Source organism: Mya arenaria, chromosome 3 (assembly GCF_026914265.1).
Source record: "Mya arenaria isolate MELC-2E11 chromosome 3, ASM2691426v1".
NCBI classification, from domain to species: domain Eukaryota; kingdom Metazoa; phylum Mollusca; class Bivalvia; order Myida; family Myidae; genus Mya; species Mya arenaria.
The window spans coordinates 87,314,913-87,342,232 of NC_069124.1; the positions used below are offsets into that span (position 1 = coordinate 87,314,913).

The 27,320-nt window shown below is 39.4% G+C and overlaps 1 protein-coding gene across 1 annotated transcript in view; it reads left to right on the plus strand.

Annotated features, from left to right (window-relative positions):
• The window catches only part of LOC128225557 (uncharacterized), a 106,253-nt gene that overhangs the window by 29,409 nt on the left and 49,524 nt on the right, over positions 1 to 27,320 (plus strand). The window contains exons 9-35 of the mRNA XM_052935421.1: positions 2,284 to 2,547; positions 4,536 to 4,624; positions 4,825 to 4,938; positions 5,164 to 5,244; positions 5,408 to 5,635; positions 5,806 to 5,968; positions 6,127 to 6,242; positions 6,457 to 6,645; positions 10,497 to 10,747; positions 11,617 to 11,831; positions 11,998 to 13,770; positions 13,950 to 14,091; positions 15,101 to 15,118; positions 15,521 to 16,143; positions 16,672 to 16,833; positions 17,062 to 18,003; positions 18,199 to 18,393; positions 18,964 to 19,098; positions 19,239 to 19,505; positions 20,986 to 21,348; positions 21,460 to 21,600; positions 21,991 to 22,107; positions 22,317 to 22,469; positions 23,404 to 23,556; positions 23,834 to 24,049; positions 24,299 to 25,301; positions 25,432 to 25,853. Coding sequence (XP_052791381.1) covers positions 2,284 to 2,547; positions 4,536 to 4,624; positions 4,825 to 4,938; positions 5,164 to 5,244; positions 5,408 to 5,635; positions 5,806 to 5,968; positions 6,127 to 6,242; positions 6,457 to 6,645; positions 10,497 to 10,747; positions 11,617 to 11,831; positions 11,998 to 13,770; positions 13,950 to 14,091; positions 15,101 to 15,118; positions 15,521 to 16,143; positions 16,672 to 16,833; positions 17,062 to 18,003; positions 18,199 to 18,393; positions 18,964 to 19,098; positions 19,239 to 19,505; positions 20,986 to 21,348; positions 21,460 to 21,600; positions 21,991 to 22,107; positions 22,317 to 22,469; positions 23,404 to 23,556; positions 23,834 to 24,049; positions 24,299 to 25,301; positions 25,432 to 25,853 — 8,535 coding nt within the window. The remainder of the gene's footprint in view (positions 1 to 2,283; positions 2,548 to 4,535; positions 4,625 to 4,824; positions 4,939 to 5,163; positions 5,245 to 5,407; positions 5,636 to 5,805; positions 5,969 to 6,126; positions 6,243 to 6,456; positions 6,646 to 10,496; positions 10,748 to 11,616; positions 11,832 to 11,997; positions 13,771 to 13,949; positions 14,092 to 15,100; positions 15,119 to 15,520; positions 16,144 to 16,671; positions 16,834 to 17,061; positions 18,004 to 18,198; positions 18,394 to 18,963; positions 19,099 to 19,238; positions 19,506 to 20,985; positions 21,349 to 21,459; positions 21,601 to 21,990; positions 22,108 to 22,316; positions 22,470 to 23,403; positions 23,557 to 23,833; positions 24,050 to 24,298; positions 25,302 to 25,431; positions 25,854 to 27,320) is intronic.

The following is a 27,320-nucleotide window of genomic DNA, read 5'->3' on the forward strand; positions in this document are numbered from 1 at the left end:
AGAAGAACTGATGAATGTATGTCTATCTGGGGACATCAGGACAAGTCTACTTTTCTTCATTACTTTATATGTTTTGAGGTATTGACCTCAAACTGCATATTCAGAGATATCTCATTGAGGAGAAGCTCAGTGTACAGGAACCATAAGTTATTGCTCTTGGTTTGTTTGATTACTATTTTATGTGGATGCCCTTGCTATGCTATTTTACTTTCTCCATAACTTTATATATTTTGAGGTTTTGAGTAACACAAGTACAAAAGAAACAGTTATGCCTTCTCAACAAAGGGCAATTCATGAGTATTAATAACTCCTAGTGATAATTCTCATTACAAGAAAGTGGTGAGGTTGGGGATATGAGTTACATCTAGTGATAGCTATATATCACCATCAGCAAATTTTAATAAATGTCATCAGTGTCACACATAATTATCACCATGCACTTTAAATGTCAACATTGCCACCATGCACTGAAAATACCTGCATTATCACCATGTATTGTAAATTTCAATATTGTCACCATGAATGGTATATTTCAACATTGTCACCATGCACTGGAAGTGTTAACATGTACCAGAAGTGTCAACATTGTCACCATGAAGTGTAAATATCAGCATAACCACCATGCACTGTAAATATCAACATTGTCACCATGTACTGTAACTTTCAACATTGTCACCATGTACTGGAAGTGTCAACATCGTCACCATGTACTGTAAATATCAGCATTACCACCATGTAATGTAAATTTCAAAATTGTCACCATCAACTGTAAATTTCAACATTGTCACCATGAACTGTAAATTTCAACATTGTCACCATGTACTGGAAGTGTCAACATTGTCACCATGTACTGTAAATATCAGCATTACCACCATAAAATGTAAATGTCAACATTGTCACCATGAACTGCAAATTTCAACATTGTCACCATGAACTTTAAATGTCAACATTGTCACCATGAACTGTATATGTCAACATCGTCACCATGAACTGTAAATATCAACATTGCCACCATGAACTGTAAATATCAGCATTGTCACCATGAACTGTAAATATCAAAATTGTCTCCATGCAATGTATTTTTTTCAAAATATTAAGAACTCTTTTTAAACCTGACATATTTGAATATAATTATATCCTAATCTGTGCCTCACGTTTTCAAAGAGAAAACCTGTCATACATGAATAATTATACTAAAACTCTATAAGCTGAAAATCAAAAACTTTTTATATGTCAAAACTTATTATCAATAATTAAGAATTTGTAAGAATACATACACGAACAAGAGGCCTATGCTTTACTGGCATGGCTCTTGTGGTCATTTTTAATCAGGAGCATGTATGTATGGGTAAAAGGCAACAGACATTTAGCTCACAGCAGAAAGAATTGTAAGCAGATTCAAGTTGCATGAACTATTTTAATATGTGCCAAGTAAAAGTCATCTAACAAAAAAAAATGTTTTTTAAACTGTACTCATGGTAATAATTTCTGTAGTTTAAAAAAAATAAAAAAAGTTGGTCAAATGGTCAAAGTCAAGGGCATCCGAGGACAACATTGATCAATTTGAACAAACATTCACAAGCAGTTCTGCTGAGATGGATGCAAAAACACACAAAAAGATTTTCAAACCTATCCAAATTTAATTTTACCAAACTTGTGAACCCTGGGTGTGGCCAGTAATGACCCCAGGTGCAAAACTTGAACAAACATTCACAACCAATTTTGTTAAGATGAATGTGCAAACTACAGTCACTTAGAGCTAAAAAAAAAGGCCTTTGGGCTTTCAACAAGAACAGGGCAGAGTATTTCACAAAATCAACTGCAGTACAAAAGGAAATTCTCTCCCTTAGTCCTGAACTTGAATTTACATGTACATGTAAACTTGGCTAAAAAATAGACTTTGCTCATGCAGGCAGACCTGGCTAGAACTAGGTTAGCTAAAAATAGCATTTCTTTAATTTTATACTATCAAGGCCCATAATCTAGGCATACATGGGCGGATCTGGCTGGTTTTCGAAAGGAAACAAGCTCTTATGGATACTTTACAGGTTTCATCAAGATACAATCAAAACTGAAGGCTGTATTGTATTAACATGAATTGTTTACAGACGCACGGACGCACATACTACATACAAATTACCATCGCATAAGCTCTAATGGCCTTTGGCCAGTAGAGCTAAAAACAAAACTAAAACACTTGAGAAATAGATAGATGTTTAGCATATTGGTAATATTTGAACAATTTTTGCATTGCAAGTGAATTATTGCCATGTTATATTCTAGGGAGTGCATGTGCATCTGGCTACTATTCACTGGGCAGTCAGGAGAGTTGCCTCCCATGTCCCGCCGGCTACGAATGCTCTGACCCTACAGTGAGCCCTGTTGAGTGCACAGCTGGAACATACGCAAACAACGCGAGCCTCTCATGTTCTTCATGTGATGCTGGTTACAAATGCCCTACGGCTGGCCTGGAGGAGCAGATTGCCTGTCCTTCTGGCTGGTACCAGACGGCAACCGGAGAAACATCATGCACAGAGTGCCCCCAAGGTACACAAATTGCTGTTTTTTTATCACTTTTATTTATCGCCGCTTTATTTAGAAGTAATTACAATAATGATGTATGTGCCTATCATAAGCAATAAAAAGATCAAATTCAAACTAAGGTAAACAGTCACCATACTCTCAGGGGCCCAAAATACAATCTCATGAAAGGTCTCTATTAACCCTTTATATATACCAAGTGTGCTCGCAATTCGTTTACCTTTACTTAAGTTATTGAATACCAACCATTTTTCTATTAATAGGAACTTTGACCTTGACCCTGATCCTAGGGGCCTCAAACGCAATCCCATGAAAGGTCTCCGTAACTCTTCCTATATACCAAGAATGGTCACTATATGTCAAACCTAGCTAAAATTATTCTATACATTATGTGACTTTGAAGCTGCCTTCCCACCAACCCGCCCAAACAATGACGCGAGTCATTCTAATAACTTGATCTTCATGAAAACCTGGTTTAGAATATAAAAATGACCCTATCAAAAGAAATATAAAGAAAATTTGAAAAAAAAATCAAGGGCAGTTATTGGTATTTAGGGTTAAAATGGAGTTATGTAACCTTATTGTGATGATTGTCATTAATTGTGCAAAGTATTAAATCAATTAAATGAAGAGTGTAGAAGTTTTTTATTAAAATCCAAACTGGCCCTACAACTTGGACCATTGCCAACTTTGGAGCTTATCAGGCTAACGGCGATCTCTATGGATTTCTCCTCTCAGTGCAAAACTAGCGCAGACATAAGCTACTTTAGCAATTATTAATCTATTGGACACATGGCTAGATTTAGGCAGATTAGAAATACAGAATTCATGGGGGTCATAAAGGTGACCAGTCTTTATAATATACGTTTCTATGGAAAATTTAGTTTTAGACCATTTTAGTATTAGCCATAATTGAGTAGAGCTGTTCTGCAGAGGAAACTTTGGTTGAATGACTTGCCTTGCTAAAGTACTGAAATCTCAAGTCATCTCTGATTAACTTACTAGTTTTACATCTTATAATCAGTGTATAATCTCTTTGAAGCCTATTATTGATCATTTACAAAGACATTTAATAAAAGCCATTTTCACACCATTCTTATAAGAGTTTGATATTTTTCTTAAGCAGTGTAAAACAAAAAAGGGTGTGATATTATTGGAAAGGAGACAGATAAAATGAAATATCATCTGCTCATGCTATTAAGACTAACAAGGATTATACTTTGTGGTGATCAGACGTGTTTTGGGGGCGGGACTATATTTTGTGATTTTAACGTGACTTATTTGGAATACAGTCATAAAAGTTATACCATAATAAAGAGTTTTTCATGGACTTTACATAAATCAAAGATGGATTTGAAATCTGCGATCTGATCTTTTGTCATAGTTTTTTATCACTGGTTTTTATCATAGTTTTTTATCACTGGTTTTTAGATATTTATGCAAACAACTGCTCATTCCAAGACAAAAAATAAAAAAAGTTGTCAAAATGTTCAATCTGTGAGAGTGCAGCTTTAAAGGTCAAGAATTATCCTAACATATATGTAGGAAGTAAGTTGACTGTTGAAAGATTAATTCGTGAAAAAAATGTTTAACAATATTCCCCTATATAACTCTATAGGCACTTTCGCTACATTGGATTTCTCCAAGGTTGGCAATGCTGCCCTAAAACTTGAACAGCAATTCTTAAGTCAATCAGGGGCAATAACTTGTATTAAGGATAATATTGAGGTATGTTACCTCATTATGTGATGGCCCTAAACAACTGTGTGAAGCATAAGTGAATTGAATAAAGGGTATTGGACTTATAAGTGAAAATCCCAACTTGCCCTTAAACTTTAAATGCACTCTGATGCCGACGCTGGGGAGAGTAGTATAGCCGTCCTTATTCTCTGAAAAGTCGAGCTAAAAATAATTGGCTGGATTTTATGTACAATTTTTTAATGTTAAATGACTATGACTACCATGGTTATATATGTTGATACTGTTTTCTGCAGGTAACAAGTGTACGGACCGGACTGCATCCCCAACTCCCTGCCCAGCAGGAGAATACCAGGATGGAACTGGCCTCGAGTCATGCAAATCTGTACGTGCAAATATTTTTTTAGAGGTTTTAGAGTCCAATTGTTTAATGAATGCAAAGAAAAATCAGTATTTCCTAATCCTGTAGAAATCATATGAATGTTCAACAAAGAGTCTTTGCTAAACAAAGATTAATTGACAGGTTAATTGTTTTGTATATTAAATTATTACAAACTTCAGAGGCTTCTGCTTTCAACATTTCAGTGCCCATCTGGCTACTATGCATCAGCGACAGGTGAAACACTGTGTACAATCTGTCCAGCAGGCTCCCAATGTGCCGACCCGACTACCAACCCCAGTGCTTGTGCAACAGGGGAGGTAACTTAAACTTATTGTGACTTAATATTGTGATATTGTCAATTGTATGGTTTAAAAATCTCTATGTATTGTTATCGCAGATTTGATAGGTTAGTTTACGAAATTCATAATTGATATTACTTTTCAGTGTTAATAGTGAAGACCTGCTGTGGACTAAAGCTGGTCTCATTACAACATTTCAGTATAAATAGCACATGTGTTTTATTTGTGTCCTGTTTGTTTCAGTTCTCTGCCCAAGGTAGCACCTCATGCACCAGTTGTCCTGCAGGCCACACTTGTGCGGGGAGTGTCGCCACACCTTGTGCTGTATGTACACTTATACTGTGGATTTGATTTTTTAAAGTATGGCATGAATTCTAAACTTACTTACAGATGAAATAGCCCTTTATTTTAGCCATAATTGTTTACTTGATGACATATTATCTGTTAAGTGCCGAGCGGTCTTGACTTAATCACTCTTTTTCTGTAGGCTGGCAAGTACGAGGATAACAATGTCTGTGTAGACTGCCCAGCAGGGTATTTTTGTGCGGACCCCACCATTGGGACGGAGGTGTGCCCTGATGGGACATACCAGACGCAGACAGGACAGACATCATGTGACAACTGCCCAGCTGGCCAGGAATGTCCAAGCAAGAATGAGACGGCTGTCAACTGTGCTGCTGGTTACTTTAGCAACCTTGGAGTCAGTGTCTGCACTGTAAGTGGAGTTGTATACATGAACAGTGCATAGATTTAAGTGATACTAGAAATAAGAAATTGGCTCTTTAATCTATAAGACAATAAATGATATATTTTGCCTGACATTATATTCTATCCATGTATAATAACTTTTGTAGAATGATATTAAATGTAGTGTACCTATTGCAGCAATGTCCTGACGGCTACTACAGTGCTGCAGCGGCTGGCAGCTGCTCCCAGTGTCCAGCCGGCCAGAAATGCTTTGATGGTAGCAACTATGTCACACCCACCAACTGTGCTGCTGGATATTACAGTGAACTGGGAGACTCATCATGCAAAGTCTGTCCTAGTGGTAAGTATGCCAGCAAATTAATGCTCAACAATTAAATGCCTCTAGATAATTTTGTTAAAGCCTGTTAATGTTCATGAATTAAGTGCTTAACATTTTTTTATTTACATATAAATATGCAGTAAGTAAATACTATCTATTATTGATGTAATTGTTTCTAGGCACGACCAGCTCTACTGGGTCCAATGCATGTTCAGTGTGCCCAGCGGGCTCGGAATGCTCAAGTTCTACAGCCCCATCATCCTGCACAGCTGGCACTTACAGCCTCGGAGGAACTGTATGATCATAAACTCTATTTGACCTTAAATACATAATTATATCATAAGATCAGATTTGTTATAAATGTTTGTGCTTTGTTAATATCATATTATTGATAGACCTATGACATTTGAAGATTGTGTATATCTTTTAAGACCTTGCTATCATTTTCTTGGTAACCCTTCTCATCATACCTGTACTTCTTATAACACCAAGTTTTCCTGTATCACTAGGTGACAGCCTGCACTGCCTGTCCGGCTGGGTATGAATGTCCAAGCACGAGCTCCGCCCCCGATATCTGTCCAACAGGTGAATACTCGACTGGGAATGCCACCGCCTGTTCAGCCTGTCCCACAGGCCAGTCCTGCGTTGATCCCACTGCAGCACCACAGAACTGTGCAACGGGATACTACAGCCCTTTGGTATTATATAGGATTCACTGTTTATTATTATTACAGTCAAACCTGTATTAGTCACCACCTTTGGGAAAAGGTCAAAGTGGCTGCTTAAAACAGTTGGCCACTAGGTTTGAAATTTCTGCCACTTAAGCTTTGTTTAAACAGAGGTCAATTATGTATATTGACAACCAGCTCACACCACCATCAGTATAATCAGTACCATTATAATAAAAGAAGTTAAAATACAAATGCAGATAAAATAACTTTATTGCTAAATTAAAGATAAAAAACACCAACAATCTGTCCACATCACTACATTAACAAGTTTACTTTTTAAAGTCTTTTTTGTTTGCTTAACTCTTTCTCTAATCTACAGTGCATGAACAAATCATGTGCTGACATTATCACGTCAAGCATGTGCTGTCTACAATTAATTTCCTTGGCAACACTTTTTGCACTATGACTGTTTTCTAATAATTGAATACACTTGACACATTCTATTATAGTCAAACACTTACGATTTTCTTATTGTTAGCTATAATAATAGGAATATAAATCCATGCACTTTGAAAATTAATATGGAAATGAATACAAATCCTACCTCATTTCATACCTATATATAAGTGACAATGCAAACTGTGAATTCATAATAACTTGGGTTCTCTGTCGGTATTTGATAATTAACTTTCTAATTAATAATGTTTATTCAAGTATCTTCATTTATTGTGTCAATTCTGATCAAAACATTCTGATCATGTTGTTAACATCTTGATCAGAAAACATGCATGGCAGTTGTGTGATGTTAAATGCATTTTCATTGGATGACGGAAATATCTGAAGCTGTCATACTTTTCTGTTAATCAGTATGCAATTCATAACTGTGTATTGGAAAATTGTATTAGCTGATAAGTGTCAATGACAAGGGATTAGTGGCCACTTATTAGTGTTTATATGGCTTCATGGGGTCAAAAATTAGTGAATGTGGCTGCTGTGACAGTAGATGGCTGCTAACAGGTACCTTATATAGTAATAACATACTGGGGGAATTTGGAGTGGCCCGAGAAGGCAGGTGACCTTTTAAAGCAGGTGACCGTTCAACCAGGTTTGACCATATAAATAATTTCATTAAGTTCTGTCATTATTGATTTGAATGATAGAATAGAGGGCAGGAACAAAACTGTACAAAAGAAGATATGTCAGAATGTATTTCTGAAAAAAGGATAGCTTCAAACAAAGTCAAGAACCAGATAACAAATAAAAACGAAAGGATATGACAAGAACAAGTGAACTTGAAATAAGTACCATTGAAAACAGGTCCTCTGATTTCTCTCTAGATCATACTCATTCAATAGATAATTTTCCTGATATCATTGTCTACCAATAAAAACGCATGTTACATTAAGCATACTTAACTATTAATCACTGACCATCGATATGCTGTTTGCCGCTAATTTATTCTTCATTAATTTTGAAAAGTTAATTAAGCACTCTGTTTTGATACAACTCTGAGTAGTTGTTTTTAGCAAATATCTTTTTCAGCGATTTACATTTAAAACACAAGGCATTTAGGTACTCTAAGTCTCTTTTTCATTGGCTATAGTCAATCGCCAGGATTTGCACTCAGAATCGGGGCGATTGAACCAGAGTGTGGTATGCATAGCATCATCACTCTTGTGAATGAGAATGCTCTAGATAAGACTACTTAGATTCACTTAACCTTGTTCAAGATTGTAAACTCAGGCCAGGATTCAAGTTGATCATTCCATTTGTGTATTAATTGTATCAAAACTGGATTTAAATGAACATCAACATGAACCTGGGTATTTTAAGCTTAACAATTTGGTTTTATTTCATCAAGAAAATAAGAACAAAATTAAAAGTGATTCGGGAGACAGCTGAAATAAACAAAGATGCATATTAAAATGCTTTATTGGAAGTTATTGATGGAAGAATTGGTGATGTAAAAATAAAATTTTGAATCAAAGACTAAACATCACATGAAAAAAAACTTCTTAACAGAAGTAGATACACTGTAACAGGAAGCGATATTAAACCCAGCTGACAATATCAAACTTACAGGATTGAAAGAAGCAAGACAAAAATTAAATGATTTCAATGATTTTAAGTTAAATTTCAATGGTCAAAAGCAGAATCAGAAGAGGGATCAGAAAAAAAATATATTTTTAGCTCGACTATTCGAAGAATAAGGAGAGCTATCCTAGTCACCTAAGCGTCGGCGTAAGCACTTATGTTAAAGTTTGCGTACCACCTCAAATATTTTGAAAGTCCATTGACATATAGCTTTGAAACTTTGAACACTTGTTCACCATCATACCCCCAACCTGTACACAGGAGGAGGTAACTGTATCAAGCATTTTGACAAAATTATGCACCTTTTTCTACTTAGAATTTACGTTAAAGTTTGCGTACCACCTCAAATATTTTCACAGTCCATTGACATCTGGCTTTGAAACTTTGCATGCTTGTTCACCATCATGCCCCCATCCTGTACTTAAGAGGAGGTAACTCTATCAAGCATTTTGACAAAATTATGCCCCTTTTTCGACTTAAAATTTACGTTGAAGTTTGCGTACCATCTCAAATATTTTCAAAGTCCATTGACATCTGGCTTTGAAACTTCGGACGCTTGTTTACCATCATTTCCCCAACCTGAACATCGGAGGGGGTCACTGTATCAAGCATTTTGACAGAATTATGCCCCTTTTTCAACTTAGAATTTACGTTAAAGTTTGCATACCACCTCAAATATTTTCAAAGTCCATTGACATATGGCTTTGAAACTTCGCATGCTTGTTCACCATCATGCCCCCAACCTGTATACTGGAGGAGGTCACTGTATCAAGCATTTTGACAGAATAATGCCCCTTTTTTACTTATAATTTACGTTAGTGTTTGCGTACCACATATTTTCAAAGTCCATTGACATCTGGCTTTGAAACTTTGCACACTTGTTCACCATCATGCCCCCAACCTGTATACTGGAGGAGGTCACTGTATCAAGCATTTTGACAGAATAATGCCCCTTTTTTACTTATAATTTACGTTAGTGTTTGCGTACCACATATTTTCAAAGTCCATTGACATATGGCTTTGAAACTTTGCACACTTGTTCACCATCATGCCCCCAACCTGTATACTGGAGGAGGTCACTGTATCAAGCATTTTGACAGAATAATGCCCCTTTTTTACTTATAATTTACGTTAGTGTTTGCGTACCACATATTTTCAAAGTCCATTGACATCTGGCTTTGAAACTTTGCACACTTGTTCACCATCATGCCCCCAACCTGTACACAGGAGGAGGTAACTCTATCAAGCCTTTCGACACTCTTTTCTATTTACAAGTTTCTGTTATTAACAACACTTTAACAATATCCTCCAGGATGGATATTATTTTATATTGTCAATCACTGAGAATAGTGGAGCGCGCTGACTACCGACAGCTCTTGTTTTTTGCAAATTAAAAAAAAAAAGGAAAAGAGCAGCATAAAAATCAATTCAACATCTTAAACTTTATAATGGAGAACTTGACAGTAAACCTGAATGCATTTTAAATCTTGCCAAAACTTATTTAAAAAAGAAACAACTGTTAGCCTACATGTGCACAACTATTTTAATAACAGCTAATATGAAAAAAATAAAAGACCCAACAAACAAAAGTATCTTTCAGAGTATGAATGTACTGGTAGTATTGTATTGAAAAAAATGAATAACAACCAAACTTTACAAACTTGAGTCATACAATGAGCTTTTATCTATTTTTTAAGTCTTTTTAAGTTTCACAAACATGTAAGGCTCCAATGAATTTAGTTTGACTTTGGAAGTTATGATATGCTAGGTTGTGTTTATTCCAGGGTACAGCAACATGTTCAGCATGCCCAGCTGGTTACGAGTGTGAGACAGATGGAGATTCTCCTACTGCTTGCGGCACTGGCTACTATAGCTTGTCCGCAGAAATGAACTGCACAGTGTGTCCTCCAGGCAGCATGTGCCCCTTCAACTTCCAGACCCCCGTCGCCTGCTCTTCTGGCAAACATACAGGCGGCCTCACTGGTCAGACCTCCTGTACCAACTGTGCTGCTGGATTCGAGTGCCCAGATCCCAGGTTGGTTCTTGTTTAAGAATTTTATTTAAGATGTGTAAACTTACAGTCAAATAATGTTGTTTTACAGGAAGTACATTTAATCACCGTTAATCCGAAATCATCTGGATAAATTTTTTGAAAAAGCAATATTTCGGAATAACAATTTTTAGAAAATGACAGCTTTCACGAATTAAAGATGATGAAAATATTAAGTCGTGAAGATTGCAATGTTGGTTACAAATAGCCAACACATAACTTCTGGTTTGAGTGATCGTTCAGTATACATGTTTGTTGAATTATTGATTATTAAATAACAAATAATTTGTTATCATACTTCTTTATTAATCAAAATATTATACATTTAAAAGAAATGACAGCTTTGGCCCTTCCCTGGATTGCTCGGTAGGGGGTTGAATGAGCAGTGTGGCGATCGTATTTGATGAGAATGAATGTTATTCAGATTGAGTTAACCAGTGAATGTATGTTCACACTACATCACCCAAATAAATCGCTTATTTTCTGACATCGATGTTTAGAACATAAGCATGCCCAATGCCATTTTTTGACAAGCGTTAATTGTGCTTCATTATCACCTCAAGCTGATGCCCAAGTGCTATTGCCGTATGATGTGAAAAATTGTGAGATGATCAAGTTCGAAATGTGAAATACCAAATTCGGACCGTAATTTTTACTTTGAAATAGGGATTATTTTGTAGTAGCAATTTTGGATTAAAGATTAAAATTTAGTTAAACAAAGAACGAAAACAATCGGGACTGAAAATTAACTTCAAAATAGTGATAATTTCGGATAAACAGTGTTTGGAATAGGGTTGTTTAAATGTATCTGAAAGTAAACATAATCTGATTTTATTATTTTTTTCCTTCTCCAGTTTGGCCCAAATAGCGTGTGTTGATGGAGAATATTCTCTGACCCGAGCCACTTCCTGTATCACTTGCCCAGCAGGATATGAGTGTCCCACCACAAGTGCTAGCCCAACCTTGTGTTCCTCAGGGACGTACTCAAATGGTGGTCAAAAAGCATGTACAACATGTGGGGCTGGTCAGGAGTGCACTGCCACTGGCAGTGTGTCCACATGTAAACCAGGTTTGTAAACCTTAGTAACTGAACTATATCAGGCTAAATGATGGCAGTAAGAAAATGTTATTTTAAAGTTTTTAAAGGTAAAGGATTATCTGTGAAATTCTATACAAACAGTTATATGATATCACAAATAATAATAAGCTGTTATATAGCTTCTTTTATGTTTTAGGTTTTTATGCTGCCTCTGGAACAGGCACCTGTACCCGTTGTCCTGCAGGCTTCAGCTGCCCGGATGCTACTGCCTCTGCTCCGTCAGCATGTTCTGATGGACAATATTCATATGCCGGAGCCACTCTATGTACAGACTGTCCACCAGGCTGGCAATGCCCCAACCTTGATGGCACAAACAAAGCACCCTGCCTGTCTGGATACTACTCCACTGGTCTGCAAAAGGAATGTACAATGTGTCTGGCAGGAAATGCCTGCCCAGATGTGAACCATGCCACCATCATTGTATGTGTGACTGGCCAGTACTCCCTGGATGCCAGTACAGCTTGCACAGAATGCCCACCTGGATATGGGTGCCCCAACACAAACGCTGACACCCAGACAGTGTGTAGTGCTGGACATTACAGCGAGGGAGGCAGAGCTGCCTGTGTTGAGTGTCCTGCTGGTTATGAATGCCCTACCATCTACGATGATTACAAGACCCAGTGTGGTAAGGGCTTCTACTCGGAGGCTGGAGCTATAGAATGCATTGAATGTGAAGCAGGCAAAGAATGTCCCAAAAATAACCAGACTGGTTCAGATTGTAGTGATGGCTACTACAGTCTTGGTGGCCTCCAGGCTTGCAAGATCTGCCCAGCAGGCTACTTTTGTGCCACATCCGCAAAGGATGTGGATCCTGTCATCTGCCCAGAGGGAGAGTGGAGTGCAGCAGGAGCGACAGCTTGTACTACTTGCAATGCTGGGTATGCATGCCCAGAGGGAAGCACACAAAATAACCCTGTTCTAGCCAAATGCTCCATGGGCTACTACTGCCTGGATGGCAAAGTTGAGACGGCATGCCCAGCTGGGAAGTATGGAGATAATGTTGGTTTTGATAAAGAAGCTGACTGCAAGGAATGTATCCAGGGCTTCTACTGTCCGGAGGGAACAGCAGGTCAGCCAACCAATGACCTGATCTGTCACCGCGGCCATTACTGCCTAGAAGGTACAGGCACATACAAACAATACCCTTGTAGTGCGGGCACCTTCAATGATGACCTTGGCTCAACCAGCAGTTCTGATTGCACACAGTGTCCTGCTGGCCGCCACTGTCCAGCGGGAACAGACAACCCCCAGAATGATGAGTACAAATGTCCTCGTGGTTCATACTGCCCAGTTGGATCTGGATCTCCCACCAAGTGTGCAGCAGGCACTTACACTGAGGCTGAAAACTCCAATGACATTTCAGACTGTATCACATGTCCAACAGGCTACTACTGCCCAGAAGGAACAGCCAACACCATACCATGCCCTGCTGGCACGTACAACCCTGATGTTGGGCGTGGCAATGAATCCGACTGCCAGTCATGCCTAGCTGGCCGAGCCTGCACGAAGGCTGGTCTGTCAGCCCCTGACTCTCCATGCTCCCCAGGCTACTATTGCCCAGGTGGGAACTCTGCTTACAACCAGGCCGAGTATGCCTGTCCTGCCGGTACATTCACAGACTTCACCAACTTGACCCATGTTGAACAGTGCTCATCATGTCCACAGAAGTTTGCCTGCACAGGGGGGACAGGAGGACAACAAAAGGCACCAGAAGCATGTGGTCAAGGTCACTACTGCCCAACAGGAACTGGGGCTGCAGACCAGTATCCCTGTCCTGCCGGAACATACGCCAATCTCACAAACCTTTACAAGGTGGAGCAGTGTACTGTATGCCCAAGGGGCTATTACTGCCTGGAAGGCTCATCTCAACCCACAGGGCTTTGTGCTGCAGGACATTACTGCCCAGATGGTCAGTGTACTGTAGTCTATTGTTGTGTATAATAGTTTATATTAGATAATGATCCATTGTGTAATAATCATTACAATTTCTCATTTTTTTAATCAAATATTTAACTTTTTATCTGTCTCTTCTGCTTTCTAAAATACTTTTAAGAATATTAATGGATAATTGTCTCTCTTGATTTTCAGGAACACCAACATCGACGTTCTACCCTTGTCATGCAGGCTCGTATTCAGGGACAATGGGGAACACGGCGTGGGAGCAGTGTGATGACTGCACGAAGGGCAACTACTGTCCTCAGGGCTCTGTCGCCCCCACCCCCTGCACACAGTATGCCTCATTTCTGCTCTCTTAACATTTATACAATCTTTAAACGGATTCTCTCATTCAATATTTGTATTTTTCAAGCCATTTACATTTATGATTTTATTCACATTGACATTGTTGTCTGGGGGTATAGTTATACTAGATATACAAGTCCAATACCAAGTTTTTATGCACCCAAAGGGTGGCGTATAAAAGTCTGTCCCTTCTCTTGCGTCCTGGCTGTTGTTTGGCAAGCACAGTGCGATTAAGAAAATACATAGAACAGATGTTAGGCTCACAAAGGGATGCCCAGATAGTGAACCTTTGACAATGACAGAGAGGTAGAATTAGGTCTCAAAAGTGGTAGATTGAGTTCAAAAGCAGTAGAATTTCTAATTTCTTTTTCAGTCAAACACAATGATGTAAACATATATTAATATTTGTTTCTATTTTAATATTTTCTAAAAATACGCATAATCTAAGTCATGATTAAGAGTCTTGTTAAATGACAGTGATTTTGATTTAGAAGGAAGGATTATTACCTCTGACTTGTAAGAACAAGTTTATATTCAGAAAAGCTGCTAATAAATCAAATGAGACTGCCAAAATAGGTGGAGTGTATTAGTGCAGACGACTGCAGAATTGTGTATGTTAATTTTCCCTCCAAAATGTCCTAAAATTTTATACACTGTAGGATGCCAATTAACAAAGAATGCTGATTAGTTGTCTTTTGTACCAGTCTGGTAACTTAGCAGCGATCTCGGCCGAAATGTTAAGTGATTTGACATGTTGTTTATTGCACCATAATCTTTAAAGAGATAGATTAATAGGTTTTTAAAAGAAAATTTAAGGCAAATTTGATATATTTTTTATATAAGAGCTTTCAATATCGGTAGATCATGACGGGAAAGTGGTATGGCGGTAGAGGGATCTCTATAAGGTTGATGATTTACAGGCTACTATGTTTATGATAAGGAACGCATTGTTACAAAAGTGAATATGAATTATATGGTCTGCTTAAAATCAATTTCAGAAGAGACAATGGAACAAGGTATTTGTGTATATAAAATCCTTATTGCAGTTACAGTTTTTACTAAGACAATTGCTGCAAAATAAATTGGTCTCAACCATGGTGTGAGCCATTTTAGATATATGCTTTTGTTTATGTTTGTCTGTATTACAGTTACTAATCAATTTTGGTAGGTTTGACCTAATTGTTTTTGTCCTTTTCAACAAATCTATATGTTGCTTTTTTAAACTGAAAAAAATAACATGACTGTTTGTTTCGATTAATGAGTACGAGCATTTAAATTTGAAATCTGATTTGTATAGAAATGTTTCCCTTGTATTTCAATAAGCAGTCATTTAAACAAAATAATAGCAAAATGTAATGCATTCAAAAGATTTCAAATGAATGACAATGTGTAGTGGAAATATGATTGACAATTTTCAGGGGCACGTTCCGGGACATTACCAAAGGGGAGAGTATTGAGGACTGTGACTATTGTACAGCTGGCTACTACTGCCCCAGCGACGGTATGACCAGCCCCATCATCTGTGACAAGGGAAAGTACTCAGACTATGGGGCCATTGAGTGTACAGGCTGTGATGCGGGCAGGTACTGTAACCTCAATACCACGTCCATGACCCACATGAACACCTACCTTATCTGTCCTGCTGGAACTGAGTGCCCTGGAAATATGTCTGTCCAGCCAAATGTGGTAGACAACCGCTGTCGACAAGGTTATTACTGTCCACGTGGAGATGTGAACCCCTGGCCGGTACCCTGCCCTGTGGGAACCTTTAGTATCAACTTTGGCCTCCAGCAGGTGTCTGACTGTGAATCCTGTACAGCTGGATATTACTGTGACGTGGAAGGCCTCACTGCCCCCGTCGGTGAGTGTCCTGGGGGTCACTACTGCCCACGGGGTACGGGAGACAAGTACTCCTTTGCCTGCCCCATTGGCTTCTACAGAAATGGATCGGCCAAGGAGTCTTTCCAGGATTGTGCCGAATGTACAGCCGGCTTCTACTGTGATGAACAGGGTCTAGCGTTACCAAAGGACTGTCCGAGAGGTATGCAGATGTTTTAATTGTTGTTTTTTTTCAAATTGTACCATAATTGAGAGTGTTTACTTTGTTTTCATTCACTCATAAAATGCTATATAAAAATGTAGGCAGAGCGTTTTCCTTGCAAAAAAAGCGTGGGGATAAATTATACCAATAGTTTAAGATATGATTTAGATTTTTGAGTTGTTCTTGTCACTGATGTGGTACAAAATTTGTACTATGTTCAACGTTTGTTATTTTTTTATAACTCCTGCTTTTCTCTTGTTCTTTATCATTTCAAAAACTTGCGTTGTGGGTGCAGTACCGGTATCTTTCCTTGATTCGTGAGAAAATAATGTCATGACAAAATTCTCTAATTAATAGTGTGTCGTTTTTCAGACAGAAAGTCCTTATGTCAGTTATTTTGTACCTATTTTAAATGAAGATGAAGGTCTTACTTTTTTAACTTGGTAATTTAATTTGTCTGCCTATAAGAGATAGATGATTTTATTTAATTTATGATCACTTACTGATGCATGCATTGTTACATTCCAGGCTACTACTGTGTGACAGGCAGTACAGCCTACCAGCCGTGCCCTCTGGGTCACTATGGCAACTCCACGAATCTGCGTCGTGACACTGACTGTACCCCCTGTCCAGGAGGCTACTACTGTGATGGCATCGGACTCACCTATCCCACAGATGTGTGTGATGCAGGTAGGCCAGGCACCTTTCACCGAAACATGCTTGAAAATATATTGATTGGAAAAAAGTTCCTTTGATTGCTTATTTTATGCTTCAGATTTATGTACTATTCAGGGATAGGGTGCATAGAAATAAAAAGTAGATGAATAAGATAGAGTCAATAAAGAACTTAGATTTAGCATTGAAATGTGTGTATAAAATTATTGAAATGCTCTACATTATTTTATTCTTACTTTCCAGGATTTTATTGTCGAGAAAAGGCATACACTTCAGCTCCCCCAGATGGTCTCACGGGTGGCCTGTGTCCTGCAGGTGGCTACTGTCCTTCGGGTTCAGCGACCCCTACTCCATGTGAAGTTGGCTACTACAGCAATTACGCTGGGGCCAAGACAAAGTATGACTGCATCCCCTGTGACCCTGGATATTTTTGTGCTGGGTCCAGCTCTGTGAATGCCACCCAGGAATGTTCACCTGGGTATTTCTGCACAGGTGGTGCCGGAGTTCCAACGCAAAATGAGACTGAGGCTGGTTATTACACACTCTCGGGAGCCTTTAAGATGGAGCCCTGCCCAGGAGGAACCTACCAGCCGGCCAGGCTATCTGACAACTGTATTGACTGTCCACAAGGCTTCTACTGTAATGGTACTGCTACAACTTCACCCATTATCTGTCCTGTTGGCCACTACTGTCCACTGAGGAGTGAATGGCCCACCACTTGTCTTCCAGGTACATTCAACCCAGATATAGGTGAATATGATGAAGCTATTCACTGTGACAGTTGCACACCCGGTATGGCTTGTGAACAGGATGGGCTCGATAGTCCCAATATCAACTGTAACCCTGGGCATTACTGCTCCAATGGCTCGAGCACACGAAACCCAATTAATGAGACTTTTGGTGACTTGTGCCCACCTGGCTACTATTGCCCAGAGGCGACGGCCACCTACCAGAACTACCCCTGTCCCAATGGTACCTACTCCAACTACACTGGAAATGACAATGAGAACAACTGCACAGTTTGTGAGGGTGGGAAGGTGTGTAGTGGCGGTGGCCTCACTGAGCCCAACGGTCTGTGTGCCCCAGGCTGGTACTGCTCACAGGGGGCCTACACCAGCACGCCTGAGGATGGAGGTCTCACTGGGGATGTGTGTACGCTTGGACACTACTGCCCGGAAGGAACAGGTAACACTGCATTTATCATCTTGATGAAGACAGGCTGTTATCAACTCATTTTTTTGAAGGAAGTAAATGAGCACTGACAGGATGTGTGTGTGTTTTTCCATGTTCATAAATTATTGCCAGGATTATACATATATTTCATGATGCAATACCTCAGTTTCACAAATTTTATAATACACCAATGTTGTTCCATTGCAGGTGTTCCAATATCATGTCCAGAAGGCTCGTATATGAATGAAACAAATGCTGCGGCCTGTTATGACTGCCCGCCTGGCTTCTTCTGCTATGGAGATGACAATGTTCATAAGTGTGACCGTGGCCACTACTGTCCCGGCAACACCACGTGGGCTGGCCAGATGAAGTGCCCCATTGGCACATACAACCCTGATAAAGGTAACTCATGTGGAAATATCAAGGGAACAATTCACTAAGATGTTTTACAGTTTTGTGGATTATTTCTGTAAAATAATGAATGCCTAAGATTTAGGAAAGGTATGGTTTAAGAGTATTAAACCCTTTTTCCAATTGTTACATTTCATGAAATAGTCATTACTGTTTGTTTTAATAAAGTGTATGCCCCCTCATATCAAGGCTGCTATAGTTTGACAATTTGTCGATTTTGACCGATTTCATTAACGAAAAGATAAAATGTTTTGTTCCCAAATTTAGTAGAAAATGTAAAACACAATCCTTGTTTGTCTTTTACACATTCTTAAAAAACCCCAATAAATTTGTCAGGATAAACATTATACTGACAGGACCAGTGCTAATCCATTATAATGATCAATCAATATCTATTATTTGGCGATCCAAACAAGTGAATCACAAGAGACTCAATAAAACAGATTTTGGAGACCAGACTGGACCAATTAAATTTTAATTTATCAGCCCTCCTTCATCTCATTAATATAAGTTTGTTTTTGTCCTGCTGTTTTCTGAATGTGGAGACTTAATGTTGTGCAGGTATGGATGATATAAGTGACTGTCGGGAGTGCTTGGGCGGTTACTATTGCCACATGCAGGGAGCCATCAACTTCGATTTCTCTAAAAATGATACGGGAACTGGCATCTGTGACCCAGGATACTACTGCAAATCAGGTCTGTTTTTTCTCTCCTTTTTTCTCTTTGAATAAAGTATAATGATATATCTGTCATGAAAACATGTTTTGAAATTATGTAAGTATGATCGATGACCTTAACAAAATGAAGTCTATTGAAGATTTATGTTATCATCTCAGGTGTGAGTATTGCCACTCCAACATCTGGCACATCGACGGGTGACGGGGGACCCTGCCCAGCTGGGTTCTACTGCCCCCAGCAGACTGAGGACCCTATCCCTTGCCCCAACACGACATACCGGGACATCACCCTGGGCGAGCAGCTGTCTGACTGCTTCATCTGTCCAGTTGGGCAGTATTGCGGGTCGGCCAACCTGAGCACCTGGTCTGGCCCCTGTGATCCTGGCTTCGTCTGTCTTGAAGGCAACAATGTAGCCAATCCACCAGGTTAGTCACACTTTACCTGAATGTGTGAAATTTGTCCACTTATTTGTCATTTATCATTAGATTGCATTTACATTAATTTTAAACTTGGATATTTGATTTGTGATATAATTATTTAAATTATATTCTCAATTCAACTGTTTTACAGTGTAGACAGTTTTGCATGTTAAGGTAGGAGGTATTCTAGGCAAGTCATTTGTGAAAGTAAGAAGAGTTTGTAGAGTAGTATGGTTAGTTAAGCAATGGCTAGATAAAGCAGTTATTGTTGAATCCAGTGTTTATAGGGTTTCATCATTTCAGCTGCTGTAAATGTCTCTGGTTAAATTGCTTTGTATTTGCATGTTGAGTGGTGTAAATGAGATAGAACTTGTACACATACAATTTATTGCCTTATTAATAATGTTTTTACCAGATTATACATTTTACAGATAAAACTTGACAATGGGGGCCATCTCATGTTTACTGGGCAGATGGACTGAGAATGATATTTGGACTGAAGTGGAGCTGAGGTCCACATAACATCCTCAGTCTGACTGCCCAGTCCGTAAACATGGGTATGACCCAGCAATGTCATGTTTTATTTGTTATATTATATAGATTTTGACTGACCACATATATAGAGAATACTAGATTAGTGCTGTTAATGAAGGAAGTTTATCTGGAATGGCAGAGGAATATATCGGGGGATTTAAAATCCGATCTTAGTGGCCTATCTTATGACAAGGAAAGAACTTTTTTTTATTATGGTACGTTATCATGTGACAAATGAGGTTACAACATACCCGGGCTGAGCATATAGTCACCTGCTGACGTCACATTAAATAAATTATTTCATGAAAAAATAAAAGTAATAATAAACTTGTAAAATATTTGGATAATTAAATGTGTACTGAAAATTATTTAGCTGTAAACCTTAAGCCAGTTTATTCACATTTTCTTGAAAAAGTTAATTATATAATATTGTCCTCACTCTTCCACCTTCAAATGAAAAACTGACATGCAGAATGATTGCTTAAAACTAATAATGACCGCTGTAATGAAGCAAATGTCAGTACCATCACTGGGGATTGTTGGTGAAGATCTGTGTTTGAAGTCAGGTTTTCACAAAGCATTTGAATAATAGATCGAGATTCAAGAATTATAGGCATTTTGATGTTATAGAATTGTGAAATGTCTTGATCCCATAAATTTACCCCATTTGCCCCCTGGGTGATGTCTTGATGAAGGAGAGCCCCTGAATTGTATCCCATTTACACCATGTGCTATCATTGTAATAATTCAATCTCATATCAATTATATGATATATCACCTGAATAAGCACCACATTGCGCATTTATGCATTTTTTCCAGCAAAGTATGAAAACTACTTACTTATAATGGAATTTATTATATTGCTGTCAAAAGCTAGTAAGTCCCTCCTTTAAAAGTTTAGAAAGAAATATAGCCGTGCCTTCCATGTGTGCAAGTATGTATTATCTTACAGGTGATGACCCCTCCGTGGGTGGGCCATGCCCTGTGGGCCACTACTGCCCGTCTGGAACATCAAACCCATTCCCTTGTGAGGCAGGCACTTACAACAACCTCACCCAGCAGGACGCCTGCTTCACCTGTCCTGCAGGTTACTTCTGCCCAGACAACACCACAGAATACAACAGTGACCCAGCTGGACCCTGCCCTCCAGGATACTACTGCCCTAACGGCACTGACCGTTCGACTCAATACCCGTGTCCTGCTGGTACATATCGAGCTGACTATGGAGCCCAGAGCACTGCTGACTGCACTCCATGTCCCTGTGGGAAATACTGTGACGCTAACAGCACAGCTCCTACTGGCGACTGTGATCAAGGTTGTATGGCTTTATATACTCAAAAATAAATTCTCAAAGATTACATTGTTTGGACTCTTTTAATCAGTGTCTTATGTTCATGTAGTAATCTTTTCCATACAACTATTCCAGGCTACTTCTGTATCTTGGAGGCGGCCAGCCCGACCCCAAGTGATGGGATTACAGGGGACCTGTGCAGCCCTGGCCACCTTTGCCCCACAGGCTCGTGTAACGAGACCGCCTGCACTGAAGGATCCTACTGTGATAGCACTGGTAACAATCTGCAACTTTTATCTGTAGTACTTACATTTTGCAGTTTCCTGTAATAGTGCTTATGGAAGAAAAAAGTTGCTGTAAAAATCTTTCTTTTTAAGTTTGCTAACATTACAATAAATGTTAAGATAATAATATGTGACATTTCCATCTAGATTTTGTATTTATTGCCTAGGGCTATTCCAGTAAAACATAACACATTGGGGGGGGGGGGGGGGGGGGGTAATTATTTAAATAGTATATGGGTGGGTGTCTTTTTATACTTATTTGCCTCCGAAAGGGTAAATTGGCTTCTGTAGGGGGGTGGTATATTTTAAAAATGCCTTCTTGCCGGGGGTTATATGTTTAAATGAAATAGCCCTTACCGGTGAGCCTGTTTTTTAACTCCAGCCCAGTATGTGGTTACCGGTCCATGTGCCGCAGGATATTACTGCAATGCCGGCTCAGTCCGTGCTGACCCTACAGATGGAATTATGGGAGACTTCTGCCCGGAGGGAAGATACTGCCGTAAGTACTTACTGTTTATCAATACTTCTTAAAGACTTCTTTAAAAATAAATGCCCTGATTAAGTATGTGTCAAGATTTTGTTATCTTGCATCATTTTAGAATCCAACATTGAATTTCCTAAATGACTATATATAGATATAACAGTGTAAAAATATTGAAAAAGAATTTCTACTACCTCTAAATATGAACGCCTCTGTTTGTTTTCCAGCCTCGGGATCCACTAGTAATCCGCCACGCTGTCCAGCTGGCAAATTCTCAAATATGACTGGGCTCTCCCAGTCCTCCAATTGTACAGACTGCACACAGGGCTTCTACTGTGAAGACCTTGGCCTCACTGCGCCCAATGGTCCATGTGACCCAGGTAGGAACAAGATCATGCAGGCCTTATGAGTGTTCCTGCCACATCTATTTTATGTTTTAAACTGCTTAACTGGTAATGAAGTTGTAAAAAATATTGGGTTTTCACTAAATCAACATCATTGTACAGATAAGTTTGTAAAATTAGGAGGAGCAAAGTTTTATTTCTGATATATTATTGTAGAGATATTTAATCGTGCTTTGGGATATTACTAGGTTGTGAATACTGTTGGAACTCACAATAAAGATTTCATATACAGTAAAACTGCAGTCGCTCGAGGATGCCGGGGCCCGAGCTAAACCCTCTAGTGGTCCAATGTTTTGAACAGCCCTAGTTTCTATTTTAGTCTGAAGTGAAATCTCTTACAATGTATTTTCAAATTTTGAAGTCATGTCTATAGTTTACTTCAGCACCTATTATGGATAGCGTTGTGGAAATTGCTCATTATGTTCAAAGACTGTCAAATACTTACTGTGAAGATGTAAAAGAAGAAAAAAAGAAAAAAAAAGTTAATAGTAAAATAGCAAAGATTATTTTTATAAACAAGCTCTCGATATCATGGATAGATAATAAGAGCATCTTGTCTGCCTCGCAGAACTGTTGAATAATTATGTGGTGTGACAGTGCCCAATTAATTTTTTTTCCATTTTAATACTTCTCACAAATATCTTCTCAAATGTCCTTATGAAATAATAGCTGTCATGCATAAATGGTGATGAGTTTTTCACATCTTATCAAATTTCCTTTTATCTTTCATTGCAGTTTTACAACCTGCACAGTTTTTAACATTTGTGTATTTGGGACCAACAATGGTGCTTGAGTCTTTCACTTACATAGGTTGCAATACATGTATAACACAATCCATTGTCATCGAACAAACCCCTGTTTGAACAGCTGCAGTTTAAAGGTATTTAATTTTATGAAAATTCCCCTGCAGGTTACTATTGCCCAACTGGCTCAAGTTCTCGCACGCAGGCGTTGTGCTTGGCGGGGCACTACTGTGCAGGCGGGGACCACGAATCTGTGCCATGTGACGCTGGCTACTACCAGGATGAAACCGGACAGTCCACCTGTAAAGTCTGCCAGCCTGGTATGTAAAATTACAGCAGAACACATCTCTGTCTGATACAAAATGTAACGGTATACCAAATGTCATGTAGTTGAAGCAATTTGCAGGTGTTTTTTCAACTCTTATGTCCGTTAAGTCCCTTTAGATAATGTTTTTTTTTCACAGTTTTGATGATGGATGCAGATTAAATTTAGACAGCTCCTGTATACGAGATAACAAAATTAATGACTTAAAAGGTAGATGATGTTTGCTTATGTATATCCATGGCATTGAAGCTTTTCATAACGTTGTTCTCCAGGTTACTACTGTGACTTTGCTGATTCACCAATCACAGACTACACTTCATACCCTTGCCCTGCCGGTTATTACTGCCTTAATGGCACAGAATTTTCCACCCAATATGGCTGCCCCAGTGGCACTTACAGCACGGCTACCATGCTGGAGGCTTCAAGTGAATGTACTCCATGTGACCCTGGCAAATACTGTGCCAGTGTAGGACTTACTAACTTCACAGGTACGGATTCAAAGCTTTTAACATTATATTATGTTATATTATGGAGTAAGATAGTAAATTTATTTTATAATGTTTGCATTTTTTGTGTTTGTTTTGAATTGTAAATATCTTGTTCAGCAAGTGTTGTAACATCTTTGAAAGCATTTAGTTTTAAAACTATAGTGAATTACAATGATTGCATGCAAATCAAGTGTTATTGTTTGGTAAAGCTTGCATGAACATATTGGAGCATTTGTTGTTTTTTTGCAGGCTCCTGCTTAGCTGGCTACTGGTGTATCAGTGGGTCTTCCACCCAGACCCCAACAGATGGAGTGACAGGCAAGGCATGTCCAGAGGGAAAATTCTGCCTTTCAGGCACCACAGTACCCTCAGACTGCCCAGTGGGCACCCAGTCCAACAGCACTGGGCTGTCAAGCTCCAGTCAGTGTACTGCCTGCTTTGGGGGCTACTATTGTGGCACAACCGGTCTCATAGAGCCCACAGGCCCTTGTTCAGAGAGGTACTACTGTGACTCTGGGGCATCCACACCCACACCAAATGACGGGGGCACAACTGGTGACTCCTGCACTATTGGTCACTACTGCCCCACCGGTACGGATGTCCCTATCTCCTGTGCAGATGGCACCTACTCTCCTAACATTGGAGCTGCCTCTTGTACTAACTGCACACCAGGCTATTATTGTGTGGATGGTATCAACCTTGTTGCCTGCCCACAGGGTAACTTCTGCCCAGAGGGTACTGGAAACGTCTTTGAGCAGTGCCCGGCAGGAACCTTTGGTGGCACTACAGGACTTGCAGCATCAGGAGACTGCACCCAGTGTACTGGTGGCTACTACTGCAATGGCACTGGACTTCAGGCAGAGAGCGGTGTCTGCCAGGCAGGCTACTATTGTACCCAGGGATCGGACTCCCCAACACCCTCAGGCGTGGTTGGCATTGCAGGCATCTGTCCTGCAGGCTTCTTCTGTCCTATCCAGACCGTCAATGCCCATCCATGTGTTGCAGGATATTATAGCAACACTACCGGCCTGTCAGCCTCCAACCAGTGTACACTTTGTGACTTTGGCAAATACTGTGGAACTGATGGTCTAACTGAACCAACAGGGGACTGTAGTCCAGGGTTCTACTGCCTACAAGGAGCTACAGTGCCCAATAATCCCTCTGAAGACTCTACAGGAGGGCCATGTCCTATCGGCAACTACTGTCCAGGTGGCACTAGCTTCCCACTGGGATGTCCTGCAGGAACATACAGGTAAACTAATATTGGCCATTGCAAATTCATGATGGTGAGTTATTTAAACACAAATAATTAAAAAAATTATATGTGTTGTTTTTAGTAGACACAAATAATTCAGTTATGTATAAGGTTGTTCTTATTTTAGTCCAACAGCTGGAGCTTCCTCCTGTCTGGAGTGTCCGGAGGGATACTTCTGTCCTGAGAATGCCACAGAGTTTGCAAGCTATCAGTGTCCAGCAGGCCACTATTGTCCAAACGGAACCACGATTGGAACCCAGTATCCCTGTGACATTGGCTACTACAACCCAAACACTGGTGGCATGGACATAAATGATTGCCTGCCCTGCTCCCCTGGCAATTACTGTGCCTCTACTGGTATGTCAGCCCCAACTGGACAGTGTGACCCTGGCTACTACTGTGTGGGAGGGGCCTGGTCTGCCCAGCCTGTGGAGATAGGCAACTACTCCGCCCCTAACTGCCTCTGTCCAAACAACCAGACAGGTGGATTGTGCTCAGCTGGCTTCTTCTGCCCCATTGGATCCTCGGCACCAACACCCTGCACTGGAGGTAAGGCAAACATGCACTTACTGTTTTCAACCAGAAAAGGTTCTTGAATGTCTTTTTATTATACTCCCACAACATAGTGGTGTTTGTTATATTGGAATCACCTTGTCTCATCCATTGGTACAACAATCCTGGAACAGAGGGACAAATCTACTTTGCTCCATTACTCCACAATTTTTAAGTTATTGGCTTCAAACCTCATGCACATATTAAAAGTGTGAGGTAGAAGTACTGTACAAAATAAAAGATACTATGTGTATGGTTTTTTTTGGTAAATTTATTGCCCTTTGATTATTTTTATACTTATTTTTAGCTCACCAGAGCACAAAGTGCTCAAGACGAGCTATTTTGATCGGTCTTTGTCCATCGTCCGTCTGTCTGTCCATCCTTCAACAATTGCTTAAAAAAAATCTCCTCTGAAACAACTTGGCCAAATTCAATGAAACTTCACAGGAAGCTTCCTTGGGTGTCCTTCTACAAATAGACAACAAGGGGTCACGATTGATTAACAACAACAACAACAAAATGGCCAACTTCCTGTTTTGCTTTAAAAAGCATCTCCTCTGAAACTACCACTCCAAATTCAATGAAACTTTACAGGAAGCTTCCTTGGGTGACCCTCTACAAAAATAAAACAAGGGGTCATGATTGATCAACAACAACAACAAAATTGCCAACTTCCTGTTTTGCTTTAAAAAACATCTCCTCTGAAACTACCACTCCAAATTCAATGAAACTTTACAGGAAGCTTCCTTGGGTGACCCTCTACAAAAATACAACAAGGGGTCACGATTGACCAACAACAACAACAACAACAACAAAATGGCCAACTTCCTGTTTTGCTTTAAAAAAACATCTCCTCTGAAACTACCACTCCAAATTCAATGAAACTTTACAGGAAGCTTCCTTGGGTAACCTTCTACAAAAATACAACAAGGGGTCGCGATTGATTAAAAACAACAACAATCTGGCCAACTTCCTGTTTTGCTTTATAAAACATCTCTTCTGAATTAAAACTACCGGGCTAAATTCACTGAAACTTGATAGAAAGCTTCATTGCATGGCCCTCTACAAAAATACAACAAGGCATTGAGATTTATCAACAACAACAACAACACCAACAACAAAATGGCCGACTTACTGTTTTGCTTTAAAAAAAATCTCTGAAACTACCAGGTCAAATTCAATGAAACTTTACAGGTAGCTTCATTGCATCACTCTTTACAAATATAAAACAAGGCATCGTTGTCAGTCAAGATATGTTTAAATTGCAACATTTTTATTATTGCTTTATCACAGAGTTGTGGCCCTTAGCTTAGGTGAGCATTTTAGGGCCATCATGGCCCTCTTGTTTTACTTCCCTCCACTAGGCAATTTTGTCCAGAGTTAAATTGAAGAGTCATTGAAGTATTGTCTTCAAATTTCATATACAGATTGATTTTATTTAGGAGAAGTACAGTGCACATGAAC